Raw genomic sequence first — 23,305 nt, 5'->3', positions numbered from 1 at the left:
TGTTTAAGTGTGATTTGTTTGCCAAAGACCATGAAGAATTCATGACAGACCTTATTTATTTATTTTGGGGTTGTGAAAATAAGTCTTGTTGGAAAATTTGAGATGTTCATACTGCTCTTTAGGTCTTACAACTAATTATGTAATATATAGTATGCTGGGTTTAAGATATTGAAAGGCTGAGGCTAATAACCCAACTAAAATAAAACTTGAAAAGGCTGGAATAGGCCTTGAATGCTTGTGTTCCGTATCTGTATGAACCTTCACTGTGCATGGTGTACTTTTTAGTTATCTTGCAAAATTCCCACTTTACTTTATCCCCCAAATCTGGCTGCCACAGGAGTATCAGGTGGCTGAGATCTAGCGATGTCTCCGAGGAGAAATTGCTGCTATGAAATTCCGTCACATAGCTTTGCAGATCATTTGTTACCATGATGTCATGATCAAATGGCATCTCTAATCTGTGTCACTCTAGTCTACTGGTAGAGAGGAAGATCCGGGGTTTCGATCCCGGCCACATCATACCAAAAGAGGGGCGGTCGGGTAGCCTAGTGGTTAAAGCGTTCGCTCGTCACGCCGAAGACCCGGGTTCGATTCCCGACATGGGTACAATGTGTGAAGCCCATTTCCGGTGTCCCCCGCCGTGATTTTGCTGGAATATTGCTAAAAGGGGCATAAAACCATACTCACTCACTCACTCATACCAAAAGATGTCAAAAGATGGTACTTGTTGTTACCCTGTCTGGCGCTCGGCATTAATGGGCTAAAACAAGGACTGGTCAGTTCAGAGTCAGTATACTGTGTCTGAATTTGGTATTCATGTTAAACTGCGGCTTGGTATCTCAGTGGGCTAGCACTATAAAATTGGCATCAGTCCGGACTAGTACAAGCAGACACACATGCATGCAGGTTGCTATATAAATGCAATTATTTTCAACGCGATGTTAAACCCCCTTTCACCTCATCTTTAAATCTCAAAATAAAAAAAAAGCAAAAGTGTTTATAACTTTTAGACTTTAGAAATACTTAAAAATGATAGATATCTTTGTTTTTAAACAAAAAATGATTGAAAAAAATACACTTGCTGCATGCACTGTTTGGGAGTTCAGGGTTGGCCTGGCCTTGTTTTTTTCACATGTGCAACACAACTTTCTCATGACAACAATATGCTATTGCTTTAAAAAATGTTAAAGGCAATATGTGTATTTTTTTAGTCATTGAGATGCTATTGTGCATATCAATTAATGATGACTTAGAAAACCAAGAACCTGTTTTATCACACACTGGGTATCATGATTTATAAGGGTGAAACGTAACTCTGAAACTCTTAGTCACCATGATGCTTGAGCTGCATCCTACAAGTCACCTGTCTGGGATTGGTTTGGTTTGGCTTCTCTGTTAATTCTGGTGAGCAACTCCAGTTTACAAGGAAGAAACAATCTGTTGCCATTTATTTACTGTATTTACTTGAGTATAATGCGCTCCCCCTCTAGCGCCTGCAGCATTTTGGAGATTTTTTTTTAATATTATGCGCAGAAAAAAATTACACCGTACCCCTTCAGCGAATTCCGGCAAATGAACGGGTGATAAGAAATTTGGTCAGTACAAATTTGAAATTGAGTTCAAAAAACATTTTACAAAAAACTATTTAACAGAGTTATGGCCCTTGTTTAACGTTTATCAGAAACCAGTACAGATGACATTTTGGGTGAAAATTTAATCTTATGCTTTTCAAAGGCAACTGAGGATCATTATATTTTCTGGTGAGAAACATTTCATTCTTTCTCCATGACACATGTAAATGTATTGAGCCGATTAAGACAGGTGCCAATCGTTTTCTCAGAAATAACAATTATTTGTTCACAATTACATGTATGCAAGTATGGCAGGGTATGCAAGTATGGCAGGGTATGGATGAAGCTGTTTTCTTGTGTTGATGGGAGCCGTACTGATGCAAGGTGTATTCCCTCTAGAGTGCATGGGGAGTCCGGCAGCATGGTGTCCTGCGAGGGAGAGGAGGGTGGACCGGGTGTCGGGCAGGACAAGGACAGGCAGTTTGAGGATGAGATGGATGCCCTGCCCGAGTATGAACAGATCTCTTCAGATGAAGATGGCTTCATGGAAGATGATGGTGAAGTACAATCAAGTAAGTTTTCTCAGTCGGAGTTCTTGTCTTGGCGTTACGTTTATCACAAGTCGAAATCAATCTCATAGTTTTCGCTACCGCTAAACAAAGATCTGAGGACATCCCATTACGGGTCACGTCAGAACGTCCTTTCGCGAATTTTGACCGACCAATGAAATGACTGACAAGAAATCGACATTAGCCAATCAGAAGGCAGCTTTCTCGAGCTTTACAACACTAGTTTCAAACTGGCGACTACGCTTCGAAACATATTTTGGTGTATTCTCGATTAAAAAAATTAAAACTGATAAGAAGAACATTCAGGAATGGCTTTTAGATGGCCTAGATTGTATGGATATAATCATAAAACTTGTAACTGTCGTTCGGAATACCCTCTGTTAAATATTTCGAAATTGCATGATTAGAAAACCCATTCCGTCTGTCACTTTCATGATCTGGTAAGAGACGCTCTGATTGGTTGGATGAAAGGTCGTTCTGACCGTGACCCTTAATGGGATGTCCTCAGATCTTTGCTTAGCGATAGTGAGAACTAAGATCGGATTTGAATGAGATTGAAGTCAAAATGAAACTGCCCCTCAACATATAATAATGTCATCCTAAATCCACCAGAAACAGTACAATTAACTTCTTTAAGTGGCATTTAGAAGTTGGTGTGATGAAGTAAGACAAGTTCTATGGATGAACAACTTCTTTATTACAATTAGTGCGACGTTTCGGTGTAGGTAAAGATGTTAGGATCTACACCGAAACGTCGCACAAATTATAATAAAGAAGTTGTTCATCCATAGAACTTGTCTTAATTCAACAGTACAATTAGTTGTGTCCGGCAACATGCAACAGTGCAAACTGCAGTTGTCAATCCAGATGCTGCTCACATTCACGACCACTGGCTTGTCTGGTCCAGGCCCAGACAGTTATCAGGCAGCCTCCATTATCAAGTGTATTATATCCCTTTTCTGTCATGAAATATACCCCGGACCCCTCAGGAGAGTTATTTGATTGGATGGCTCATTTTAGGATTGTGCCATGCAAATCGGGGGGAAAAGGAGGCTACGGTGAGAAACAGGTCCACAGTGTTTACTATGATCAAATGATTCACTGGATAATTGAGGATGGTGTAGAGGCTATCTATAATACAGCAGACTGTGTCCTGGGTCACAAGTCTCCCGACCAGTAAAGAGACGATTTAGAATAGGTCTTTTAGTAAATTAAGTTTCAAACTGGTCCAAAACGCTTGTCAAATATCCCCACTCCCTACTGGATGCAGTACATACCTTCAGGCTGAAGTCAATCATGCTGTATGCTGGCATTGAAAATAAACAAAATGGTCATGTGTCTAAAGGATCCGTGAAGATCCAGGGTTAAAAAAGGTCTTCAGCAACCCATGCTTGCCTTAAAAGGCGACTATGGTTGTCATAAGAGGACGGCTAACGGGATCAGGTGGTCAGGCTCGCTGACTTAGTTGATGCATGTCCTCATATCCCAATTGCGTAGATAGATGCTCATGATGTCAGTCACTGGATGGTCTGATCCAGACTTGATTATTTACAGACCACGTAAACAAAGAAACCAGTCCTCCCATGTCCTCCAGGCCTGCAATGATTCTTGTGTCCTGTTGCAGGTATTGTAAACATCCTGGACATCGACTGGTCCAGCCTCAAGGATGCAGCCAAGCCCAAACCTAAGGGTTCCGCTCTCCAGCGGTTCAGCCCTGCCAGTATATTCAGCCAGATAGGGGTCTCACGGGCCTATGCTGGGGATGAACTGTTTGAGAAGATCAAGACTGTGTGTCAGAAACAGCTGGACGAGTCAGAGAAGACAGAAAATGATGGAGGTAATTTGGGCCAGAGAAGATTGTAAGGATTGATTTGGTCTCAGGACGTACCTGGGTCCCCTCATAGTGATCCCAGTACACCCTGGGTCACCCTCATAGTGATCCCTGTACACCCCGGGTCACCCTCATAGTGATCCCAGTACACCCTGGGTCACCCTCATAGTGATCCCAGTACTCTCCGGGTCACCCTCATAGTGATTCCAGTACACCCTGGGTCACCCTCATAGTGATCCCAGTACTCCCTGGGTCACCCTCATAGTGATCCCAGTACTCCCTGGGTCACCCTCATAGTGATCCCAGTACTCTCAAGGTCACCCTCATAGTGATCCCAGTACTCCCCGGGTCACCCTCATAGTGATCCCAGTACTCCCCGGGTCACCCTCATAGTGATCCCAGTACTCTCCGAGGTCACCCTCACAGTGATCCCAGTACACCCCCGGTTACCCTCAAAGTGATCCCAGTACAACCTGGGTCACCCTCATAGTGATCCCAGTACACCCTGGGTCACCCTCATAGTGATCCCAGTACTCCCCGGGTCACCCTCATAGTGACCCCAGTACACCCTGGGTCACCCTCATAGTGATCCCAGTTCTCTCCGGGTCACCCTCATAGTGATCCCAGTACTCCCCGGGTTACCCTCATAGTGATCCCAGTACTCCCCAGGTCACCCTCATAGTGATCCCAGTACTCTCCGGGTCACCCTCATAGTGATCCCAATACTCTCCGGGTCACCCTCATAGTGATCCCAGTACACCCTGGGTCACCCTCATAGTGATCCCAGTACTCTCCGGGTCACCCTCATAGTGATCCCAGTTCTCTCCGGGTCACCCTCATAGTGATCCCAGTACTCTCCGGGTTACCCTCATAGTGATCCCAGTTCTCTCCGGGTTACCCTCATAGTGATCCCAGTTCTCTCCGGGTCACCCTCATAGTGATCCCAGTTCTCTCGGGGTCACCCTCATAGTGATCCCAGTACTCCCCGGGTTACCCTCATAGTGATCCCAGTACAACCCGGGTTACCCTCATAGTGACCCCAGTACTGTCCGGGTTACCCTCATAGTGATCCCAGTACTCCCTGGGTCACCCTCATAGTGACCCCTGTACACCATGGGTCACCCTCATAGTGATCCCAGTACACCATGGGTCACCCTCATAGTGATCCCAGTACACCCTGGGTCACCCTCATAGTGATCCCAGTACTCCCCGGGTTACCCTCATAGTGATCCCAGTACAACCCGGGTTACCCTCATAGTGACCCCAGTACTGTCCGGGTTACCCTCATAGTGATCCCAGTACTCCCTGGGTCACCCTCATAGTGACCCCTGTACACCATGGGTCACCCTCATAGTGATCCCAGTACACCATGGGTCACCCTCCTAGTGATCCCAGTACACCCTGGGTCACCCTCATAGTGATCCCAGTACTCCCCGGGTTACCCTCATAGTGACCCCAGTACACCCTGGGTCACCCTCATATTGACCCCAGTACACCCTGGGTCACCCCCATAGTGATCCCAGTACACCCTGGGTTACCCTCATAGTGATCCCAGTACACCCCAGGTTACCCTCATAGTGATCCCAGTACAACCCGGGTTACCCTCATAGTGACCCCAGTACTGTCCGGGTTACCCTCATAGTGATCCCAGTACTCCCTGGGTCACCCTCATAGTGATCCCAGTACTCCCCGGGTTACCCTCATAGTGATCCCAGTACACCATGGGTCACCCTCATATTGACCCCAGTACACCCTGGGTCACCCTCATAGTGATCCCAGTACACCCTGGGTCACCCTCATAGTGATCCCAGTACTTCTTCTCCTATGAAATTGCCAGTATGACAGAGCTGAACTTCGGCATCTGTGTTTCTCCTTTCGAGGACATCATATTTTATTCAAATAAAATTTTACTATATTTAGTCTTAGTTTTAAGTTCTCAGTATAAACACTGTATTTCTTCGTAATATCAAAGCTGTCAGTAACTTTTTTGTAAGTGTCTGTCTTTGTTTTGAACATTTCAAACTGTCATGACTTCCAGTTGGAATTCACAGTTAGAATAAGTCCCCAGCAACCTATGCTAGTCATGACTGTCATAGATCTGGTGGTCAGGCTCAATTACTTGGTTGATTGAGTGTCATAGTACTCAGAACGCCGAAGACCCGGGTTCGATTCCCGACATGGGTACTATGTGTGAAGCCCATTTCTGGTGTCCCCCGCCGTGATATTGCTGGAATATTGCTAAAAGCGGCATAAATCATACTCACTCACTCACTCATAGTACTCAGATGGCAACCGATCGTTGCTCAAAATTTCAATCACTGGATTGTCTGGTCTCCAGAATTATTCACAGGCTTCTATCATATGGCTGGAATATTGCTGAGTGTATCCTTAAACAACAAACAAGCAAATATTTGATAACCCTTACTTTTCCAACCGGTCTGATTGCAGTCTACCACTGTAGTACAGAAAGTATTGATGTTTCAGCCGATGGTAACAAGGAAAAAACATCCCAGAAATTTGTTCTACATGACTCAGTAGCAGCCTTCCATTGTGCCGCTCTGCGTAAACTCCGGGAGCGAGCCAGTCTCCTGAAGAACATTGGCTCCCATCGCAGAGCACTATGTGCACGCAAAGACCTGGAGATTAGGAGGAGACTTTGTAAAGTTGATAAGGTGGGAATTGTTACACAGCAGTTTCTTGATAATTTGTCAAAGACTGCTTGTAAATGAACCAGTTGTAATGTTGTTACTCTGTAAATACAAGGTACCTTGATCTGTCACGAAATGTTTTCCAGTGAACACAGTACCAAACTATTCAGCAACATGGTGGAAAACATTTTGAGTTTCCCGCAAATTTAATTTGTTTTCATACCCTGTACACCATCTGATAGTATGATTTTGTTGAAGCAGGTGTTTGACCAGAGTCCAGTGTACCCCAGCCATGTGATGGACACAGATCTATCCAAGCTGAGTGTCCAGCTGTTCCGCCAGGGCCGAGACATCACACCGGACAAGAAGGGGCCTGAAGCAGAGGCACAAACAGAGGTGTCATGTCCAACATAGCTGAGACAGAGACACAAACAGCGGTGTCATGTCCAACATAGATGAGGTGTTATCAGGGTCAGATATTCAGATGCTGGTCCACGGAGGTCTGATATTTCAGTTGCTGGTCCACAGTTGTCATATATTTCAGTTGCTGGTCTACAGTGGTCTGATATTTCAGTTGCTGGTCCACAGTGGTCAGACATTTCAGTTGCTGGTCCACAGTGGTCTGATATTTCAGTTGCTGGTCCACAGTGGTCAGATATTTCAGTTGCTGGTCCACAGTGGTCAGACATTTCAGTTGCTGGTCCACAGTGGTCAGATATTTCAGTTGCTGGTCCACAGTGGTCTGATATTTCAGTTGCTGGTCCACAGTGGTCAGATATTTCAGTTGCTGGTCCACAGTGGTCAGATATTTCAGTTGCTGGTCCACAGTGGTCAGACATTTCAGTTGCTGGTCCACAGTGGTCAGATATTTCAGTTGCTGGTCCACAGTGCTCAGATATTTCAGTTGCTGGTCCACAGTGGTCAGATATTTCAGTTGCTGGTCCACAGTGGTCAGATATTTCAGTTGCTGGTCCTTAGTGGTCAGATATTTCAGTTGCTGGTCCACTGAGGTGAGATTTATCAGTTGCTGGTCCACAGAGGTCCTGTATTTCTGTTGCTGGTTCACGGAGGTCAGATATTTCAGTTGCTGGTCCACGGAGGTCAGATATTTCAGTTGCTTGCCAATTGTGGTTTCTGATACTTTAGTTGGTGATTCATGTGTTTTCGTTTTATTTGCTGACCCATTGTGGTATTATATATTGAATGGCTGATACTTAGGGGGCTTATGACTGGGTTTTTTTGTTCCACAAGAGTCAGATTTTACAGTTGCTTAACCATTTGGTCAGCTATATTTCAGTCAAGAATCCATCCTGGTCTTAGCTATATTTCAGTTGCTTAACCATCTGGTAAGCTATATTTCAATAACCAATCCATCGTTGTGTCAGCTATATTTCAGTTACGGATTCATCGCTGTGTCAGCTGTATTTCATTTGCTGATCCTTGCGATGTATTGGCTATTTTTCATTTACTGATCCATCGTTGTGTCAGCTATATTTCAGCTACTGATTCATCGCTGTGTCAGCTGTATTTCATTTGCTGATCCTTTGATGTGTCAGCTGTATTTCATTTGCTGATCCTTTGATGTGTCGGCTATATTTCAGCTACTGATTCATCGCTGTGTCAGCTGTATTTCATTTGCTGATCCTTTGATGTGTCGGCTATATTTCAGTTACTGATTTATCGTTGTCTCAGCTGTATTTCATTTGCTGATCCTTTGTTGTGTTATATTTCAGTTACTAATTCATCATTGTGTCAGCTGTATTTCATTTGCTGATCCTTTGGGGGGTCAGATATTTCAGTGTCTGATCCATTGTTGTGTCAGCTATATTTCATTTGCTGATCCTTTGGGGGGTCAGATATTTCAGTGTCTGATCCATTGTGGGGTCAGATATTTCAGTGTCTGATCCATTGTTGTGTCAGCTATATTTCAGTGTCTGATCCTTTGGGGGTCAGATATTTCAGTGTCTGATCCAGTGTGGGGTCAGATATTTCAGTGTCCGATCCATTGTTGTGTCCACTATATTTCAATGGCTGATGCATTGGGGGGTCAGATATTTCAGTGTCTGATCCATTGTTGTGTCAGCTATATTTCAGTTGCTGATGCATTGGGGGGTCAGATATTTCAGTGTCTGATCCATTGTGGGGTCAGATATTTCAGTGTCTGATCCTTCGTTGTGTCAGTTATATTTCATTTGCTGATCCATTGTGGGGTCAGATATTTCAGTTACTGATTCATCATTGTCTCAGCTATATTTTATTTGCTGATCCTTAGTAGGGTCAGATATTGCAGTGTCTGATCCATTGTGGGGTCAGATATTTCAGTGTCTGATCCATTGTTGTGTCAGTTATATTTCATTTGCTGATTTTGTTGTGTCAGCTATATTTCAGTTGCTGATCCATTGTGGGGTCAGATATTTCAGTTGATTTTCATTTGTGGTGTTATTTTCTCTGTGTGTTGCTGATCTGGTGGAAGTAAAATATTTCTGTTAATGGTCTATTGTGTCAGATGTTTTACCTTCTGTGGGATCAGAGGTTATTTCAATTTCCGATCCAGCAAGGCGTCCATTACAAGATGGAGATTGCTCCTGTCACATGAGGGCTCAGTGTGGTACAGGTGTACTGACAATCTTAGCGTCTCCAGCTTGTGTGTTGGTCATGTTATCAAAGGTTTTATGAGTCTAGGTCATCTAACAGATCAATGTCAATGTCAGCATCGCTTGAATGTGTTTAATAAAATAGTTTTGTATTATTCAATTCTAGTCTAGAGCATTAAACAGCCATTGTGTGAGATGAAAGCTTCATCTTAAATGTGTTTGTATTCTGATCTTATTGTGATGGCTGGCTTTCATGGATGAAATTATCCTAGATGTCATGTTTGTAAGTAAATACCAGAAATACTCCCGAGGGTTGTACATAGTCATTGTGAGATCTCAGTTCCCGTATCATTGTAACATATCATCAGTGTGAACGAGAACATTCATGGTTTAAACACCCATGTATTATTCATGCCATGTAAATTGCTTCTTTTCTCAAACCATGAAATGTACCAATTGTTCGATATAGGCTGACTTCATTTCTAAGTGCTCCATAGTATTTTTGCAGTATTTGTGAGTGCTATGCCTCAGAGTGTGTGGCAGGTGATTGTGTATATCAGCCAGTAGCGGTGAACGTCTGATTGGAAATATGTTCATGGTATCATTTTAATAAAATGTAAAACTTTTACTTGAGTATTTGTTTGTTTTGCTTACATCTGATCGTGCACACTCACCTAGGTGATTGGATGTTTGTGCAGGGCTGAGCTTGTGCCGCCAGTGCGGGTAACAAACTGCTAGTCCAGGTTGGTTGACAGACAATTAACCTGTGTAGGTATATGGCAGTATGAACTGTTTCCTCCCTTCATGTGACTGATTTCTGTTATAAATGTATTTGAAAAAAAGTCGAAAATGATTCGCGAGAATCCATTTGGGGCCAATTGGTGAATGAATGCTGTTTTGTTTGTTTGTTTGTTTGTTTGTTTGTTGTTTAACGCAGCACTCAGCAATATTCCAGCTATATGACAGCAGTCTGTGAATAATCAAATCTTGACCAGAAAATCCAATGTTTTACTTCATGAGCATCGATCTACGCAGTGGGGATACGATGACATGTTCAGCCAAGTCCTGACCATCCGATCCCGTTAGTCGTGTGTTACATGCCGCAGTCTCAGCTCTGTCATGGGAGCCTGGCGATAATCTGGTGTGGATCTACATCTTCTAGTAAACCCTGCACACACTGAACATGAAATCCACCATTTAGTGTACAGCTCAGCAAGGGGAGGCTAAGAGCCAAGTGGTTAAAGCGTTCGCTCGTTACATCGAAAATCTGGGTTCAATTCCACACATGGGTACAATCTGTGAAGCCCATTTCTGATGTTGCTCGCTGTGATATTGCTGGAACACTGCTAAAAGTGGCATAAAATCATACACACTCATTCTCCAGCAATCTGTGATTGAAGCAGCACTCATCCATGCATACAGTGGGAGTAAAATCATACTCATTCTCCAGCAATCTGTGATTGAAGCAGCACTCATCCATCCAAAAGTATGAGGGGAAGGTGGGAGTAAAATCATACACACTCACTCTCCAGCACTCTGTGATTGAAGCAGCACTCATCCATGTATACAGTGTGAGGGGAAGGTGGGAGTAAAATCATACTAACTCATTCTCCAGCAATCTGTGATTGAAGCAGCACCCATCTATGCGTACAGTGTGAGGAGAAGGTGGGAGTAAAATCATACACACTCATTCTCCAGCAATCTGTGATTGAAGCAGCACTCATCCATGTGTACAATGTGTGGGGAAGGTGAGAGTAAAATCATACACACTCATTCTCCAGCAATCTGTGATTGAAGCAGCACCCATCCATGTGTAAAGTGTGAGGGGAAGGTGAGAGTAAAATCATACTAACTCATTCTCCAGCAATCTGTGATTGAAGCAGCACCCATCCATGCGTACAGTGTGAGGGGAAGGTGGGAGTAAAATCATACACCCTCATTCTCCAGAAATCTGTGATTGAAGCAGCACTCATCCATGCGTAAAGTATGAGGGGAAGGTGGGAGTAAAATCATACTCACTCATTCTCCAGCAATCTGTGATTGAAGCAGCACTCATCCATGCGTAAAGTATGAGGGGAAGGTGGGAGTAAAATCATACACACTCATTCTCCAGCAATCTGTGATTGAAGCAGCACCCATCCATGCGTACAGTGTGAGGGGAAGGTGGGAGTAAAATCATACTCACTCATTCTCCAGCAATCTGTGATTGAAGCAGCACCCATCCATGTGTACAATGTGAGGGGAAGGTGAGAGTAAAATCATACACACTCATTCTCCAGCAATCTGTGATTGAAGCAGCACCCATCCATGTGTAAAGTATGAGGGGAAGGTGAGAGTAAAATCATACACACTCATTCTCCATAAATCTGTGATTGAAGCAGCACTCATCCATGCGTACAGTGTGAGGGGAAGGTGAGAGTAAAATCATACACACTCATTCTCCAGCAATCTGTGATTGAAGCAGCACCCATCCATGTGTAAAGTATGAGGGGAAGGTGAGAGTAAAATCATACTAACTCATTCTCCAGCAATCTGTGATTGAAGCAGCACCCATCCATGCGTCAAGTATGAGGGAAAGGTGAGAGTAAAATCATACACACTCATTCTCCATAAATCTGTGATTGAAGCAGCACTCATCCATGCGTACAGTGTGAGGGGAAGGTGAGAGTTAAATCATACACACTCATTCTCCAGCAATCTGTGATTGAAGCAGCACTCATCCATGCGTACAGTGTGAGGGGAAGGTGAGAGTAAAATCATACACACTCATTCTCCATAAATCTGTGATTGAAGCAGCACTCATCCATGCGTACAGTGTGAGGGGAAGGTGAGAGTAAAATCATACTAACTCATTCTCCAGCAATCTGTGATTGAAGCAGCACCCATCCATGTGTAAAGTATGAGGGGAAGGTGAGAGTAAAATCATACTAACTCATTCTCCAGCAATCTGTGATTGAAGCAGCACCCATCCATGCGTAAAGTATGAGGGGAAGGTGAGAGTAAAATCATACACACTCATTCTCCATAAATCTGTGATTGAAGCAGCACTCATCCATGCGTACAGTGTGAGGGGAAGGCGAGAGTAAAATCATACTAACTCATTCTCCAGCAATCTGTGATTGAAGCAGCACCCATCCATGTGTAAAGTATGAGGGGAAGGTGAGAGTAAAATCATACTAACTCATTCTCCAGCAATCTGTGATTGAAGCAGCACCCATCCATGTGTAAAGTATGAGGGGAAGGTGAGAGTAAAATCATACACACTCATTCTCCATAAATCTGTGATTGAAGCAGCACTCATCCATGCGTACAGTGTGAGGGGAAGGTGAGAGTAAAATCATACACACTCATTCTCCATAAATCTGTGATTGAAGCAGCACTCATCCATGCGTACAGTGTGAGGGGAAGGTGAGAGTAAAATCATACTAACTCATTCTCCAGCAATCTGTGATTGAAGCAGCACCCATCCATGTGTAAAGTATGAGGGGAAGGTGAGAGTAAAATCATACACACTCATTCTCCATAAATCTGTGATTGAAGCAGCACTCATCCATGCGTACAGTGTGAGGGGAAGGTGAGAGTTAAATCATACACACTCATTCTCCATAAATCTGTGATTGAAGCAGCACTCATCCATGCGTACAGTGTGAGGGGAAGGTGAGAGTAAAATCATACACACTCATTCTCCATAAATCTGTGATTGAAGCAGCACTCATCCATGCGTACAGTGTGAGGGGAAGGTGAGAGTAAAATCATACTAACTCATTCTCCAGCAATCTGTGATTGAAGCAGCACCCATCCATGTGTAAAGTATGAGGGGAAGGTGAGAGTAAAATCATACTAACTCATTCTCCAGCAATCTGTGATTGAAGCAGCACCCATCCATGCGTAAAGTATGAGGGGAAGGTGAGAGTAAAATCATACACACTCATTCTCCATAAATCTGTGATTGAAGCAGCACTCATCCATGCGTACAGTGTGAGGGGAAGGTGAGAGTAAAATCATACTAACTCATTCTCCAGCAATCTGTGATTGAAGCAGCACTCATCCATGTATACAGTGTGAGGGGAAGGTGGGAGTAAAATCATACTAACTCATTCTCCAGCAATCTGTGATTGAAGCAGCACCCATCTATGCGTACAGTGTGAGGAGAAGGTGGGAGTAAAATCATACACACTCATTCTCCAGCAATCTGTGATTGAAGCAGCACTCATCCATGTGTACAATGTGTGGGGAAGGTGAGAGTAAAATCATACACACTATTTCTCCAGCAATCTGTGATTGAAGCAGCACCCATCCATGTGTAAAGTATGAGGGGAAGGTGAGAGTAAAATCATACACACTCATTCTCCAGCAATCTGTGATTGAAGCAGCACTCATCCATGCGTACAGTGTGAGGGGAAGGTGAGAGTAAAATCATACTAACTCATTCTCCTGCAATCTGTGATTGAAGCAGCACCCATCCATGCGTACAGTGTGAGGGGAAGGTGGGAGTAAAATCATACACACTCATTCTCCAGAAATCTGTGATTGAAGCAGCACTCATCCATGCGTAAAGTATGAGGGGAAGGTGGGAGTAAAATCATACTCACTCATTCTCCAGCAATCTGTGATTGAAGCAGCACTCATCCATGCGTAAAGTATGAGGGGAAGGTGGGAGTAAAATCATACACACTCATTCTCCAGCAATCTGTGATTGAAGCAGCACCCATCCATGCGTACAGTGTGAGGGGAAGGTGGGAGTAAAATCATACTAACTCATTCTCCAGCAATCTGTGATTGAAGCAGCACCCATCCATGTGTACAATGTGAGGGGAAGGTGAGAGTAAAATCATACTAACTCATTCTCCAGCAATCTGTGATTGAAGCAGCACCCATCCATGTGTAAAGTATGAGGGGAAGGTGAGAGTAAAATCATACACACTCATTCTCCATAAATCTGTGATTGAAGCAGCACTCATCCATGCGTACAGTGTGAGCGGAAGGTGAGAGTAAAATCATACACACTCATTCTCCAGCAATCTGTGATTGAAGCAGCACCCATCCATGTGTAAAGTATGAGGGGAAGGTGAGAGTAAAATCATACTAACTCATTCTCCAGCAATCTGTGATTGAAGCAGCACCCATCCATGCGTCAAGTATGAGGGGAAGGTGAGAGTAAAATCATACACACTCATTCTCCATAAATCTGTGATTGAAGCAGCACTCATCCATGCGTACAGTGTGAGGGGAAGGTGAGAGTTAAATCATACACACTCATTCTCCATAAATCTGTGATTGAAGCAGCACTCATCCATGCGTACAGTGTGAGGGGAAGGTGAGAGTAAAATCATACACACTCATTCTCCATAAATCTGTGATTGAAGCAGCACTCATCCATGCGTACAGTGTGAGGGGAAGGTGAGAGTAAAATCATACACACTCATTCTCCAGCAATCTGTGATTGAAGCAGCACCCATCCATGTGTAAAGTATGAGGGGAAGGTGAGAGTAAAATCACACTAACTCATTCTCCAGCAATCTGTGATTGAAGCAGCACCCATCCATGCGTAAAGTATGAGGGGAAGGTGAGAGTAAAATCATACACACTCATTCTCCATAAATCTGTGATTGAAGCAGCACTCATCCATGCGTACAGTGTGAGGGGAAGGTGAGAGTAAAATCATACTAACTCATTCTCCAGCAATCTGTGATTGAAGCAGCACCCATCCATGTGTAAAGTATGAGGGGAAGGTGAGAGTAAAATCATACTAACTCATTCTCCAGCAATCTGTGATTGAAGCAGCACCCATCCATGTGTAAAGTATGAGGGGAAGGTGAGAGTAAAATCATACACACTCATTCTCCATAAATCTGTGATTGAAGCAGCACTCATCCATGCGTACAGTGTGAGGGGAAGGTGAGAGTAAAATCATACACACTCATTCTCCATAAATCTGTGATTGAAGCAGCACTCATCCATGCGTACAGTGTGAGGGGAAGGTGAGAGTAAAATCATACTAACTCATTCTCCAGCAATCTGTGATTGAAGCAGCACCCATCCATGTGTAAAGTATGAGGGGAAGGTGAGAGTAAAATCATACACACTCATTCTCCATAAATCTGTGATTGAAGCAGCACTCATCCATGCGTACAGTGTGAGGGGAAGGTGAGAGTTAAATCATACACACTCATTCTCCATAAATCTGTGATTGAAGCAGCACTCATCCATGCGTACAGTGTGAGGGGAAGGTGAGAGTAAAATCATACACACTCATTCTCCATAAATCTGTGATTGAAGCAGCACTCATCCATGCGTACAGTGTGAGGGGAAGGTGAGAGTAAAATCATACACACTCATTCTCCAGCAATCTGTGATTGAAGCAGCACCCATCCATGTGTAAAGTATGAGGGGAAGGTGAGAGTAAAATCATACTAACTCATTCTCCAGCAATCTGTGATTGAAGCAGCACCCATCCATGCGTAAAGTATGAGGGGAAGGTGAGAGTAAAATCATACACACTCATTCTCCATAAATCTGTGATTGAAGCAGCACTCATCCATGCGTACAGTGTGAGGGGAAGGTGAGAGTAAAATCATACTAACTCATTCTCCATAAATCTGTGATTGAAGCATCACTCATCCATGCGTACAGTGTGAGGGGAAGGTGAGAGTAAAATCATACTAACTCATTCTCCAGCACTCTGTGATTGAAGCAGCACTCATCCATGTATACAGTGTGAGGGGAAGGTGAGAGTAAAATCATACTAACTCATTCTCCAGCAATCTGTGATTGAAGCAGCACTCATCCATGCGTACAGTGTGAGGGGAAGGTGAGAGTAAAATCATACACACTCATTCTCCATAAATCTGTGATTGAAGCAGCACTCATCCATGCGTACAGTGTGAGGGGAAGGTGAGAGTAAAATCATACACACTCATTCTCCAGCAATCTGTGATTGAAGCAGCACTCATCCATGCGTACAGTGTGAGGGGAAGGTGAGAGTAAAATCATACACACTCATTCTCCAGCAATCTGTGATTGAAGCAGCACCCATCCATGCGTACAGTGTGAGGGGAAAGTGGGAGTAAAATCATACTAACTCATTCTCCAGAAATCTGTGATTGAAGCAGCACTCATCCATGCGTACAGTGTGAGGGGAAGGTGAGAGTAAAATCATATTAACTCATTCTCCAGCAATCTGTGATTGAAGCAGCACTCATCCATGCGTACAGTGTGAGGGGAAGGTGGGAGTAAAATCATACACACTCATTCTCCAGCAATCTGTGATTGAAGCAGCACTCATCCATGCGTACAGTGTGAGGGGAAGGTGGGAGTAAAATCATACACACTCATTCTCCAGCAATCTGTGATTGAAGCAGCACTCATCCATGCGTACAGTGTGAGGGGAAGGTGAGAGTTAAATCATACACACTCATTCTCCAGAAATCTGTGATTGAAGCAGCACCCATCCATGTGTAACATGTATGAGGGGAAGGTGAGAGTAAAATCATACACACTCATTCTCCATAAATCTGTGATTGAAGCAGCACTCATCCATGCGTACAGTGTGAGGGGAAGGTGAGAGTAAAATCATACACACTCATTCTCCATAAATCTGTGATTGAAGCAGCACTCATCCATGCGTACAGTGTGAGGGGAAGGTGAGAGTAAAATCATACTAACTCATTCTCCAGCAATCTGTGATTGAAGCAGCACCCATCCATGTGTAAAGTATGAGGGGAAGGTGAGAGTAAAATCATACACACTCATTCTCCATAAATCTGTGATTGAAGCAGCACTCATCCATGCGTACAGTGTGAGGGGAAGGTGAGAGTTAAATCATACACACTCATTCTCCATAAATCTGTGATTGAAGCAGCACTCATCCATGCGTACAGTGTGAGGGGAAGGTGAGAGTAAAATCATACACACTCATTCTCCATAAATCTGTGATTGAAGCAGCACTCATCCATGCGTACAGTGTGAGGGGAAGGTGAGAGTAAAATCATACACACTCATTCTCCAGCAATCTGTGATTGAAGCAGCACCCATCCATGTGTAAAGTATGAGGGGAAGGTGAGAGTAAAATCATACACACTCATTCTCCATAAATCTGTGATTGAAGCAGCACCCATCCATGCGTAAAGTATGAGGGGAAGGTGAGAGTAAAATCATACACACTCATTCTCCAGCAATCTGTGATTGAAGCAGCACTCATCCATGCGTACAGTGTGAGGGGAAGGTGAGAGTAAAATCATACTAACTCATTCTCCAGCAATCTGTGATTGAAGCAGCACTCATCCATGTATACAGTGTGAGGGGAAGGTGGGAGTAAAATCATACACACTCATTCTCCAGCAATCTGTGATTGAAGCAGCACCCATCTATGCGTACAGTGTGAGGAGAAGGTGGGAGTAAAATCATACACACTCATTCTCCAGCAATCTGTGATTGAAGCAGCACTCATCCATGTGTACAATGTGTGGGGAAGGTGAGAGTAAAATCATACACACTCATTCTCCAGCAATCTGTGATTGAAGCAGCACCCATCCATGTGTAAAGTATGAGGGGAAGGTGAGAGTAAAATCATACACACTCATTCTCCAGCAATCTCTGATTGAAGCAGCACTCATCCATGCGTACAGTGTGAGGGGAAGGTGAGAGTAAAATCATACTAACTCATTCTCCAGCAATCTGTGATTGAAGCAGCACCCATCCATGCGTACAGTGTGAGGGGAAGGTGAGAGTAAAATCATACACACTCATTCTCCAGAAATCTGTGATTGAAGCAGCACTCATCCATGCGTAAAGTATGAGGGGAAGGTGAGAGTAAAATCATACTAACTCATTCTCCAGCAATCTGTGATTGAAGCAGCACCCATCCATGCGTAAAGTATGAGGGGAAGGTGAGAGTAAAATCATACACACTCATTCTCCATAAATCTGTGATTGAAGCAGCACTCATCCATGCGTACAGTGTGAGGGGAAGGTGAGAGTAAAATCATACTAACTCATTCTCCAGCAATCTGTGATTGAAGCAGCACCCATCCATGTGTAAAGTATGAGGGGAAGGTGAGAGTAAAATCATACTAACTCATTCTCCAGCAATCTGTGATTGAAGCAGCACCCATCCATGTGTAAAGTATGAGGGGAAGGTGAGAGTAAAATCATACACACTCATTCTCCATAAATCTGTGATTGAAGCAGCACTCATCCATGCGTACAGTGTGAGGGGAAGGTGAGAGTAAAATCATACACACTCATTCTCCAGCAATCTGTGATTGAAGCAGCACCCATCCATGTGTAAAGTATGAGGGGAAGGTGAGAGTAAAATCATACTAACTCATTCTCCAGCAATCTGTGATTGAAGCAGCACCCATCCATGCGTCAAGTATGAGGGGAAGGTGAGAGTAAAATCATACACACTCATTCTCCATAAATCTGTGATTGAAGCAGCACTCATCCATGCGTACAGTGTGAGGGGAAGGTGAGAGTTAAATCATACACACTCATTCTCCATAAATCTGTGATTGAAGCAGCACTCATCCATGCGTACAGTGTGAGGGGAAGGTGAGAGTAAAATCATACACACTCATTCTCCATAAATCTGTGATTGAAGCAGCACTCATCCATGCGTACAGTGTGAGGGGAAGGTGAGAGTAAAATCATACTAACTCATTCTCCAGCAATCTGTGATTGAAGCAGCACCCATCCATGTGTAAAGTATGAGGGGAAGGTGAGAGTAAAATCATACTAACTCATTCTCCAGCAATCTGTGATTGAAGCAGCACCCATCCATGCGTAAAGTATGAGGGGAAGGTGAGAGTAAAATCATACACACTCATTCTCCATAAATCTGTGATTGAAGCAGCACTCATCCATGCGTACAGTGTGAGGGGAAGGTGAGAGTAAAATCATACACACTCATTCTCCAGCAATCTGTGATTGAAGCAGCACCCATCCATGTGTAAAGTATGAGGGGAAGGTGAGAGTAAAATCATACTAACTCATTCTCCAGCAATCTGTGATTGAAGCAGCACCCATCCATGCGTCAAGTATGAGGGGAAGGTGAGAGTAAAATCATACACACTCATTCTCCATAAATCTGTGATTGAAGCAGCACTCATCCATGCGTACAGTGTGAGGGGAAGGTGAGAGTTAAATCATACACACTCATTCTCCATAAATCTGTGATTGAAGCAGCACTCATCCATGCGTACAGTGTGAGGGGAAGGTGGGAGTAAAATCATACACACTCATTCTCCAGCAATCTGTGATTGAAGCAGCACCCATCTATGCGTACAGTGTGAGGAGAAGGTGGGAGTAAAATCATACACACTCATTCTCCAGCAATCTGTGATTGAAGCAGCACTCATCCATGTGTACAATGTGTGGGGAAGGTGAGAGTAAAATCATACACACTCATTCTCCAGCAATCTGTGATTGAAGCAGCACCCATCCATGTGTAAAGTATGAGGGGAAGGTGAGAGTAAAATCATACACACTCATTCTCCAGCAATCTCTGATTGAAGCAGCACACATCCATGCGTACAGTGTGAGGGGAAGGTGAGAGTAAAATCATACTAACTCATTCTCCAGCAATCTGTGATTGAAGCAGCACCCATCCATGCGTACAGTGTGAGGGGAAGGTGAGAGTAAAATCATACACACTCATTCTCCAGAAATCTGTGATTGAAGCAGCACTCATCCATGCGTAAAGTATGAGGGGAAGGTGGGAGTAAAATCATACTCACTCATTCTCCAGCAATCTGTGATTGAAGCAGCACTCATCCATGCGTAAAGTATGAGGGGAAGGTGGGAGTAAAATCATACACACTCATTCTCCAGCAATCTGTGATTGAAGCAGCACCCATCCATGCGTACAGTGTGAGGGGAAGGTGGGAGTAAAATCATACTCACTCATTCTCCAGCAATCTGTGATTGAAGCAGCACCCATCCATGTGTACAATGTGAGGGGAAGGTGAGAGTAAAATCATACACACTCATTCTCCAGCAATCTGTGATTGAAGCAGCACCCATCCATGTGTAAAGTATGAGGGGAAGGTGAGAGTAAAATCATACACACTCATTCTCCATAAATCTGTGATTGAAGCAGCACTCATCCATGCGTACAGTGTGAGGGGAAGGTGAGAGTACAATCATACACACTCATTCTCCAGCAATCTGTGATTGAAGCAGCACCCATCCATGTGTAAAGTATGAGGGGAAGGTGAGAGTAAAATCATACTAACTCATTCTCCAGCAATCTGTGATTGAAGCAGCACCCATCCATGCGTCAAGTATGAGGGGAAGGTGAGAGTAAAATCATACACACTCATTCTCCATAAATCTGTGATTGAAGCAGCACTCATCCATGCGTACAGTGTGAGGGGAAGGTGAGAGTTAAATCATACACACTCATTCTCCATAAATCTGTGATTGAAGCAGCACTCATCCATGCGTACAGTGTGAGGGGAAGGTGAGAGTAAAATCATACACACTCATTCTCCATAAATCTGTGATTGAAGCAGCACTCATCCATGCGTACAGTGTGAGGGGAAGGTGAGAGTAAAATCATACTAACTCATTCTCCAGCAATCTGTGATTGAAGCAGCACCCATCCATGTGTAAAGTATGAGGGGAAGGTGAGAGTAAAATCATACTAACTCATTCTCCAGCAATCTGTGATTGAAGCAGCACCCATCCATGCGTAAAGTATGAGGGGAAGGTGAGAGTAAAATCATACACACTCATTCTCCATAAATCTGTGATTGAAGCAGCACTCATCCATGCGTACAGTGTGAGGGGAAGGTGAGAGTAAAATCATACTAACTCATTCTCCAGCAATCTGTGATTGAAGCAGCACCCATCCATGTGTAAAGTATGAGGGGAAGGTGAGAGTAAAATCATACTAACTCATTCTCCAGCAATCTGTGATTGAAGCAGCACCCATCCATGTGTAAAGTATGAGGGGAAGGTGAGAGTAAAATCATACACACTCATTCTCCATAAATCTGTGATTGAAGCAGCACTCATCCATGCGTACAGTGTGAGGGGAAGGTGAGAGTAAAATCATACACACTCATTCTCCAGCAATCTGTGATTGAAGCAGCACCCATCCATGTGTAAAGTATGAGGGGAAGGTGAGAGTAAAATCATACTAACTCATTCTCCAGCAATCTGTGATTGAAGCAGCACCCATCCATGCGTCAAGTATGAGGGGAAGGTGAGAGTAAAATCATACACACTCATTCTCCATAAATCTGTGATTGAAGCAGCACTCATCCATGCGTACAGTGTGAGGGGAAGGTGAGAGTTAAATCATACACACTCATTCTCCATAAATCTGTGATTGAAGCAGCACTCATCCATGCGTACAGTGTGAGGGGAAGGTGAGAGTAAAATCATACACACTCATTCTCCATAAATCTGTGATTGAAGCAGCACTCATCCATGCGTACAGTGTGAGGGGAAGGTGAGAGTAAAATCATACACACTCATTCTCCAGCAATCTGTGATTGAAGCAGCACCCATCCATGTGTAAAGTATGAGGGGAAGGTGAGAGTAAAATCATACTAACTCATTCTCCAGCAATCTGTGATTGAAGCAGCACCCATCCATGCGTAAAGTATGAGGGGAAGGTGAGAGTAAAATCATACACACTCATTCTCCATAAATCTGTGATTGAAGCAGCACTCATCCATGCGTACAGTGTGAGGGGAAGGTGAGAGTAAAATCATACTAACTCATTCTCCAGCAATCTGTGATTGAAGCAGCACCCATCCATGTGTAAAGTATGAGGGGAAGGTGAGAGTAAAATCATACTAACTCATTCTCCAGCAATCTGTGATTGAAGCAGCACCCATCCATGTGTAAAGTATGAGGGGAAGGTGAGAGTAAAATCATACACACTCATTCTCCATAAATCTGTGATTGAAGCAGCACTCATCCATGCGTACAGTGTGAGGGGAAGGTGAGAGTAAAATCATACACACTCATTCTCCAGCAATCTGTGATTGAAGCAGCACCCATCCATGTGTAAAGTATGAGGGGAAGGTGAGAGTAAAATCATACTAACTCATTCTCCAGCAATCTGTGATTGAAGCAGCACCCATCCATGCGTCAAGTATGAGGGGAAGGTGAGAGTAAAATCATACACACTCATTCTCCATAAATCTGTGATTGAAGCAGCACTCATCCATGCGTACAGTGTGAGGGGAAGGTGAGAGTTAAATCATACACACTCATTCTCCATAAATCTGTGATTGAAGCAGCACTCATCCATGCGTACAGTGTGAGGGGAAGGTGAGAGTAAAATCATACACACTCATTCTCCATAAATCTGTGATTGAAGCAGCACTCATCCATGCGTACAGTGTGAGGGGAAGGTGAGAGTAAAATCATACACACTCATTCTCCAGCAATCTGTGATTGAAGCAGCACCCATCCATGTGTAAAGTATGAGGGGAAGGTGAGAGTAAAATCATACTAACTCATTCTCCAGCAATCTGTGATTGAAGCAGCACCCATCCATGCGTAAAGTATGAGGGGAAGGTGAGAGTAAAATCATACACACTCATTCTCCATAAATCTGTGATTGAAGCAGCACTCATCCATGCGTACAGTGTGAGGGGAAGGTGAGAGTAAAATCATACTAACTCATTCTCCAGCAATCTGTGATTGAAGCAGCACCCATCCATGTGTAAAGTATGAGGGGAAGGTGAGAGTAAAATCATACTAACTCATTCTCCAGCAATCTGTGATTGAAGCAGCACCCATCCATGTGTAAAGTATGAGGGGAAGGTGAGAGTAAAATCATACACACTCATTCTCCATAAATCTGTGATTGAAGCAGCACTCATCCATGCGTACAGTGTGAGGGGAAGGTGAGAGTAAAATCATACACACTCATTCTCCATAAATCTGTGATTGAAGTGCTCCTCCGTGGCCTGAGGAGGAGGACCGGGAATGTTGAACAAAAACAGATGGTCGGTTGACGGATTCGGTTTGAAAAAAGAAGGGGGGCACGTATCCCTGCACCCCGCCCCTCCTCGATGTGCCTACACGTTCTGTGCAGTGACATGCAATGCAGACTCCTGGAAAGGATTGC

At 43.8% G+C, this 23,305-nt stretch overlaps 2 protein-coding genes across 3 annotated transcripts in view; one reads left to right on the top strand and one right to left on the bottom strand.

Annotated features, from left to right (window-relative positions):
• The window catches only part of LOC139447060 (zinc finger CCCH domain-containing protein 13-like), a 41,620-nt gene extending 31,792 nt beyond the window's left edge, over positions 1-9,828 (top strand). For both annotated transcript variants that reach the window (XM_071228216.1, XM_071228215.1), the window contains exons 18-21: positions 1,971-2,143; positions 3,765-3,977; positions 6,456-6,643; positions 6,881-9,828. In XM_071228216.1, coding sequence (XP_071084317.1) covers positions 1,971-2,143; positions 3,765-3,977; positions 6,456-6,643; positions 6,881-7,033 — 727 coding nt within the window. In that variant the 3' untranslated portion in view covers positions 7,034-9,828. The remainder of the gene's footprint in view (positions 1-1,970; positions 2,144-3,764; positions 3,978-6,455; positions 6,644-6,880) is intronic.
• Positions 7,092-9,276, bottom strand: LOC139448928 (involucrin-like). The gene is made up of 2 exons (XM_071230440.1): positions 9,244-9,276; positions 7,092-7,706 (listed from the first exon to the last, which is right to left on the bottom strand). The coding sequence occupies exons 1-2, from the start codon at positions 9,274-9,276 to the stop codon at positions 7,092-7,094; spliced, it is 648 nt and encodes a 215-aa protein (XP_071086541.1).
• Positions 9,829-23,305: the final 13,477 nt, after the last annotated feature.

Source organism: Haliotis cracherodii, unplaced genomic scaffold (assembly GCF_022045235.1).
Source record: "Haliotis cracherodii isolate W230 unplaced genomic scaffold, xgHalCrac1.p SCAF_7, whole genome shotgun sequence".
In the NCBI taxonomy this organism is placed as follows: Eukaryota; Metazoa; Mollusca; class Gastropoda; order Lepetellida; family Haliotidae; genus Haliotis; species Haliotis cracherodii.
The sequence above is the reverse complement of the archived record's forward strand: the minus strand, read 5'-3'. Positions and strand labels throughout refer to the sequence as shown.